This window comes from Gavialis gangeticus, unplaced genomic scaffold, assembly GCF_001723915.1.
Source record: "Gavialis gangeticus isolate Ggan-Ray unplaced genomic scaffold, GavGan_comp1, whole genome shotgun sequence".
Taxonomy (NCBI): Eukaryota; Metazoa; Chordata; order Crocodylia; family Gavialidae; genus Gavialis; species Gavialis gangeticus.
The window spans coordinates 98,911,875-98,919,161 of record NW_017729031.1 but is presented as its reverse complement, the minus strand read 5'-3'; the positions used below and the strand labels follow the sequence as shown (position 1 = coordinate 98,919,161).

The following is a 7,287-nucleotide window of genomic DNA, read 5'->3' as shown; positions in this document are numbered from 1 at the left end:
GGCCAGCACATGACCCAGATCTGCGCAGGGGCAGGGTGGGCAGCCACGGGCTGGGTCCGGCAGCATGGGGCTCTTCCTGGTGTATGGGGGCCATGCTTGGGGCTGCACTCCTGGCATGTGGGAGTTGCACTCAGGGCGGGTGGTAGTGGCACTACGGGAAGTGCGCTACGGGGGGTATAGTGAAATTTGGGGTGGCTGCAGCCCCTCCCCTCCCCCATAGCCCCTCTCCCAGCACCACTGCTACCCACCCTGAGCACAGCCTCCATGTGCCAAGAGCCCAGCACTGCCAGGCTTCAACCGACAGCTGCAGCCTACCCTCCCACCCTGTGCAGATCTGGGGACATATGCCACCCCCCTGTGCCTTCCCAGAGTGCATGCAGCAGCAGGAGCCACTGCCCCACACCCCCCTGAATGAGCCGCGGCTCAGTCCTGTGTCCCGCCTTGGCTGGGCAGTACCTACCCCAGCCCCTCCCTCACTCTGGGGGGGCACTGATCTGTCCCCTCCCCCCTCTCCTTTGACCACAACAGATTTACCAGCTGCACACAGCTGTCTACGCTGCCAGCTGTGCTTCTTGTCGGTCATGTGCTGTGCTGCAGCTGTGCGAACGCACGGGCATTTATCAGCCAAATTATCGTCCATGTCAGGCTGATTTCTGATGCAGTCAATTTTCTTTATATTGGTGCTGATCCGATATTGGACCGATTATATTGTTGCACCTCTACTTACTATCAGAGGGAAGGAGAAGGTATTGTATGGGCTATTGTATTATGTGGGCTATTGCTTTTACTTTAGGACACATGCCCAGCTTGTTACTGGGTGTCATTTAGTGGTTGTGATTAAGTTCAAGTAGTTATTAAACCCACACAACACCTGTTTTGATTTGTATTCTGTATTTCTTTGGGTATCAACAGTTGGGATGGTTGCTAGTTTTTGGGGCTAGAAGCATGTGCTTTGAATGTGTGTTCTTTTGCATAAGTTTGCATTCACAGCATCCTCAGCAATAGTTCCACATATGCTGAGATGGATTATGAATTAGATGGCACATGCATTACTGTCTGGGCCCACTAAGTCTTTCCTTTTTATGCTCTTGATCTACTCAATTCCTTTCAGATATGCACATGATGGTTGCCAAACCAGAGCAGTGGGTAAAACCAATGGCTGTGGCAGGTGCAAACCAGTACACCTTTCATCTAGAAGCTACAGACAATCCAGGGGCATTAATCAAAGACATTCGAGAAAATGGAATGAAGGTGAGGAATGTTTTTAAGCGAGTGCCTTTTTCATTAGCTTTGAAGATCTGGTTGTTGGAGTTCATGTAGGTTATGGATAAGACAAAGTAAAGATCAGTGAGGTCCCAGCCATAATATTCTTGCATGCATATGGACTACTAATAAGAACTGAATATAGGTTGTATTTGATGAAACCAGTTTTTGCCTTAATTGATCCCACAAAATGTTCCACCTTCTTTTAAAATGGTGGGTGTTCATATGTTTTTATTAGGACTGTGGCAGTGAGCACAGCTGTGTGTATGCAGTTATACTACAGAAGCGTTTCATCTGTCTGTCTTTCCTACCTTCCATAGGTTGGTTTAGCTATCAAACCAGGGACTACAGTTGAATATTTAGCACCATGGGCCAACCAGATAGATATGGCATTGGTGATGACAGTGGAACCTGGATTTGGAGGGCAGAAGTTTATGGAAGATATGATGCCAAAGGTATGCTTGATTACTTCAAATTAAATAGAATTAAAGCTTTTGGACTCTGGGTGGTAATAGGGAAATGAGGTGAGATTTTGTGAATGCTAATTCTATAAATGGCTTTACATTCAGATGCTACCTGGCAGTTTACCCAAGTGGTTTATTAATTTAAATATCCTGCTCATTAGGTTCAGTGGCTAAGAACACAGTTTCCTTCCTTGGACATTGAAGTGGATGGTGGAGTTGGGCCTGACACCATCCATAAGTGTGCAGAGGTAAGCTTAAAAAAATAGGGATTTTTTTTTTCTAGTTATTCCTGAATTCTTTGTTTCAAACAGAATGATGTCCCTTGAAAGAGCCCCTTTCTAGGAGTCTCTCATTGTGTCCACCTGTTGTCAGGTATAGCAGCCCTGTGGGTTTAATTTTCAGCCCTGTACTCCCCAGTGTAAATATAATCTGATTTTTTTTTTTTTTTTCCAGTAGTTTCTAGTACCAGACAGACTAGAGCAGTTCCTTTGTTGCCATGTGTTCAAAACAGATCCTGTATTAAAACAGGAATGTTGTTAAACATGCAACTAGAGATCTGTTTGGAGAAAATCCTGTCTCCCTAGAGTGCTTTGCCTGCAATTCTCTACCTTTTCTAAATCCAAGCTGGATGAACTCAGTTTCTTAAATTATAGTTCTCTAAATCATTGATACTGTTCTGTGGTGTTCAGCTGGTTGTTTATCTTCTTTAAGGCAGGGGCAAATATGATTGTGTCTGGCAGTGCCATCATGAAGAGCACAGATCCTCGGTCTGTGATTAACCTGCTAAGGAACGTGTGTTCGGAAGCTGCTCAGAAGCGCAGCCTGGACCGATGAGATCAGCTCAAGCCATGTTTAAGTTTCCTTGCGTACAAGAGAACGTTCACCTCCGTTGTGCATGAGGGGCCAGAGAGACACTAAACTGGAAGCGTGGTGCTGCTGAACTGAGGAATCATTCCTTTACTGCAATGAAGCAAGCAGCAGAGTAAAATGTTACAACTGCTGTGCCAGGGCTGGAAATGCAATGTATAAATATTATCACTTTAATTTCCTGGAGATTAATTTTATAGCACATGCTATAACTGATTGGACAAACAATTCAGTCAGTTTTTGCTTGAAAGAAATGCGAGGGATAATGCATACAAGCTGTGGTGGAAGATTAAAGAAACTGCCTGGTGCGCCGTGTGTTTCATCATATAATTTGTGCATTCCTATGAAACTTTTTTTCAGTGTTTGAAATAAACACACTTTTACTGGTGTGGTAAGTTCCATTGTTTGTACAGAGACTTAACTCTGTAATTTGAGGCATGCCAATAGTACATGTACTACAGGATAAAAGTGACAAAGCTGCAGCTTCCTTGGCATAAGCATGCTGTGGTTTAGGCACATCTGTTAATCCACTTGGTGTAGGAAGCCGAATCAAGCTTTGGTACCTTACTTCAATCTTAGATGCTACTGCTGTGACACAAACAAGACACTTTTATAGTGGAAAACCACTTTAAAGTTTAGGCCCAACTCGTGAGTGATAATGTCCAAGTAAAAATGGTCAGCAGCAATAATCTTAATACTCCTTAGTTTATACAGCAATAGAAACTAAAAGATAATAGGCTAGTGTTTCTGCGGCCTAAAGATGTTATTGTCTCAAACACCAATACTGTAGGCCTTGTAGGGCACCAATCCCCATGCTATTGGAAAGAGGAGAGTCTCCACCTAGGATTAAAGTGACTTTAGACTACAGAAGCTTAATTTTCCTTTTAAAGTTGCATAGACTTTAGGTCTCAACAACCAAAGGCCACTTGAAACACAGGTTTGATGTGCTTGAGCTTTATTTATACATGCCTGTTTGTCCTTAAGCAGCAATGCACTTAGGATGAGCTGAACAGCCTGCCTTTTAGTCTACAGTGACCAGCTGTAAAATTCCTAATAGAAGCAGCCTCTTCCTCGGGGTGGGTGTTTGCACATAATCCATCAAATATTTACTAGCATGTATTCTGTCCCTCCCAAGTCCCTTGCAGTCCTCCTGTGGTCACAAGCAACCTGTTTCCAGGCTGGAGTACCAGCAGCTCTCTCAACTGCTGCATGTGAAAAGAAAGGGCTTTAAAAAGGAGTAGCTTTGGCTTAGACCTTTTAAAAAAACACCATAATGTGTATGGGATAAAGGCCCAGGGAAGGTGTACTACACTGTAGTAAACAGTTTGAGCCAGTAACAATCAAGCCCCATACAGAGCTTGAAACACGTTGCCAGAACTCTTTCCTTCTCTTTCTCTACTTACACTGCCTCTGTGAACAAGCGCTAGATGTGAGAAGGCTAAAGTCATGTTTTTTATTACTACTGATACTTACAATATTTGAGATTAAGTGGTACACAAGCCCTCTACTTCTCCAGTTCAGGCACTGGGAAAGAGAAGAGTCATTTAACCTTGCCAGAGGGGAGGAAAGCACACTTTTGAGAAAGTAAGGAGGTCAACTTATTAAGCCATAGCAACTCTCAGGTATCTTTAGAAAAGGTCCTCCACAAGCAAATGTGGGTGCTCTTGACTTGGTCACATTTCTGCTTCTCCAGGTGGGAATTAATTAGAGCCTCTGAGGCTTAAAAATTCAGACTAAGTTCCCACAAAGCCAAGTTTCAGGAAGTCAGAGATGCTTGTCAGTATAGAAGTAATAGTACAGACCTGACTGCACCCTTGCTCCCAGCATCTTCCCCCACCCATGGGTAGGGACACGCCCACACCATGCTAGCTTCTGGGGACTTTTAAAAGAAGTCCCTAAAGCATGTAAGAATCCACCCCATTTCCCTTCTGTGCTTCAAGGCATATCCCCTTCCTCCCCTCCTGTTGCTTCTGCTTTCCTAGCTGTCCTGGAGGCAGAGAAGCTTTGAAGCCCCTTCTCCCCAAGCTGCATGAGGGGGGCTGGGGACAGTGACAGTGGCAGCAGCAGAGATGGGCCAGGGGAGGGAGTGAGTTCCCCTACCCTGCCCCAATACCTGGGGAGCAGTCAGGGGGAATCCCCCCTTCCCACCACCTCTCCTGTCACTTCCTAGCTGAGTCCAGCCCAGCTGGAGTAGGTCTGAAGTCCCTACCCCCTCCACTCCAACTAAGGGGAAAGCAGCAGGGATAAGTGGGGAGGGGAATGAGGGGATTCTTATGTACTTTAGGGATTTTAAAAGTCCCCAGAGGCTCCTGGGCCACTGCACCCCCTTCTGGATCCACCCCTGTTATAACTCATTTCCACTACACTATCCTTTCTCAGTTAACTTCAGGTAGTTTGTCAGCATTTAACAATTCATGCTACCTTGCTTAAAGGCACTACAAGTTAAGTCATGCTGAGCTTTACACCCCCAGCAGAAAAGCAGGTAACAAACTGCTGAATTCTGTCTAGCCTTTATTCCTTTGTTAAGAGTCTGACAGCATAAACCCTTTGAAATCCAGTTTAGTAGCATTTTAGAGGGGAAAAACGAGCAAGAGAAATACTGTATTTGCTCTGTCCAGAGTGACCAACTGTTCCTGCATCAACATGCACTTCTCTGGTTGCAGTCTCTTTCTCCTTTAATTTTGAAAACCTGCTTTACATTTTTTTTTTATACCCAAGATTGAAGAAACTGTTAGTTGTCATGGAGATGATCAATACTCCCAGAAATGCTAACTGCATTCTTTCTTTCACTCCTTAAGAGTTACCCAATCTTCTCACTCTGCCTGTTCTCCTACACTGAAGTAAAGTGAACACACCAAAAATACCAGTTGCTGGACCTTCCTAAAAAGTAAAAATGTTTTTTGTTTTTTTAAAAGGAAACAGTTTCCCAAATATTTATGAAACAAGTCAACTCTTCAGTAGTACCTACCTGCATAATGCTTAGCACTTTAGTGCCACAACAGGAGGGGTTTAGGGAAAAATTACTTTCTAACATTTTTATTTTTATGGCTTAAGAGCTAAGAGACAAAAAGCTGAGTTTGCAGAGTAGCTGTCAGCACTTTCCTACAGTGCGGTGCATTGCTTCCAGTGGTTCCAAGGCACTTATGACACAACAACAGACTACGGAGAGGGGAAGGGAAATCTATGGAGGCCATTTCTTGAGAGAGAAAGATTGCAACTATTAAACTAGCTTGTTTTTATTAACAATTGTACATGGTGCTATACAAGCGCACAGCAATTTTTAAAGAAAATGACAAGGGTCAGATGGTCTTGTTGAGACACCAGACTGGGAAAGAGTTCAACTAAGCAAGTCCCTTATTTTTTCTGTCTCAGTCCCACACTGCATGGTAATGGGGGATCTCATCTTTGCCACATCATTTTTATCAGGATCCAGCCTTTTCAAGCACGGATTTTGAGAAAGTATCTGAACAGAGACAGAATGGCTGTCTATATTCTCTTTAGTATCAATGTCCACTTATGCAGATAAAGCTAGCAAGACAACAAATGTTCTTATAGGATGAGGATATTAATACTGGTCAAATGAGTCAATCACTAAGAGCTATGCAAGAACAATGCACCTATTTCCCCATGCTACAGGTTGCCATTCACCATTATTGATATTATGGAGCAGTAATCTCAAAAGGATCTACTGAAAAGCAAGGCAGCCTGGCACATGTTCATTTAATGTCACCATGGGATCTGATTGCTGATCCTAAGACTCCTGCCTCCTGTCATGCTAACCCCAGAACCTCGTGGGAATCTGGAACTGGTTCCAGTTTGTTACTACCTTGTCACATGTTCAATTTAAGGCGCAAAGGAAACCACACACAAAAATATTACACATCTCTTGTAGAATATTTTTGTAGGTGGTTTCCAACTTTGTTCTGCCATGTAATTTATGGCATGATTAACAGGTTAACTGTATCTTACGTGTAAAGTTTGCTAGGGCCTACCTTGCAGTGCACTAAGTCAGCCAAGCGTAGGTAACATTCCTATTCCCTCAAAAGTTTACTTCATTTGAAAGTATTCTTTTTACGTTTATAGGGACATCTACTTTTTCCCATCAAGATTCTGAATAGCTCAGAATTCATTTCTAAATCAGTAGTCCTCAGCCAACTCTACTTCAGGACATTACAAGCAGAGACCCTAAATGGTTTATCAGTTTGCTGTACCTGATACCTTAGGAGCGCTCCTCACTGTCCAAGCAATCAGAGCAGGAAACACCAGTTAAACTACAAAGCTTGTGGTGTCTATCAGGAGATGAGTTAGCTACTTCTATCATCACCATGGAGGAGTGGCAAAATGGAGAAGTAAAGAACCTCCAGGGTCTTCATTATATCCTTCCAGGCACACCATCCCAGATGCAGCCAAGAGTGGAAGAATTAAAAAAATGGAAATACACCATCCCAGCCAGAAACTAGAAGGAAGGTATTTCTCAGAGCCAGTCTTAACCAATACATAATAATCATGTCCTGGTGCAGCACTAAGATATTCAACAGCAATACTGTACTATTACTACTTTGTAGCTTTATAAAGCCATTCGGAAACAAACTGAATCCTCACCGCTTGAATGTGGCATGATGCTACTTTTCTGCTTTGCCTCTTTATAAAGAGAATCTGAATGTTTCCATCAAATTGAGTCTATATACACATA

The 7,287-nt window shown here is 43.4% G+C and overlaps 2 protein-coding genes across 3 annotated transcripts in view; one reads left to right on the top strand and one right to left on the bottom strand.

Annotated features, from left to right (window-relative positions):
- The window catches only part of RPE (ribulose-5-phosphate-3-epimerase), a 14,829-nt gene extending 11,834 nt beyond the window's left edge, over positions 1-2,995 (top strand). For both annotated transcript variants that reach the window (XM_019523428.1, XM_019523429.1), the window contains exons 3-6: positions 1,112-1,251; positions 1,584-1,718; positions 1,889-1,975; positions 2,439-2,995. In XM_019523428.1, the coding sequence (XP_019378973.1) occupies positions 1,112-1,251; positions 1,584-1,718; positions 1,889-1,975; positions 2,439-2,561 (485 nt within the window). In that variant the 3' untranslated portion in view covers positions 2,562-2,995. The remainder of the gene's footprint in view (positions 1-1,111; positions 1,252-1,583; positions 1,719-1,888; positions 1,976-2,438) is intronic.
- The window catches only part of KANSL1L (KAT8 regulatory NSL complex subunit 1 like), a 116,296-nt gene that overhangs the window by 17,210 nt on the left and 91,799 nt on the right, over positions 1-7,287 (bottom strand). The window lies entirely within an intron of this gene.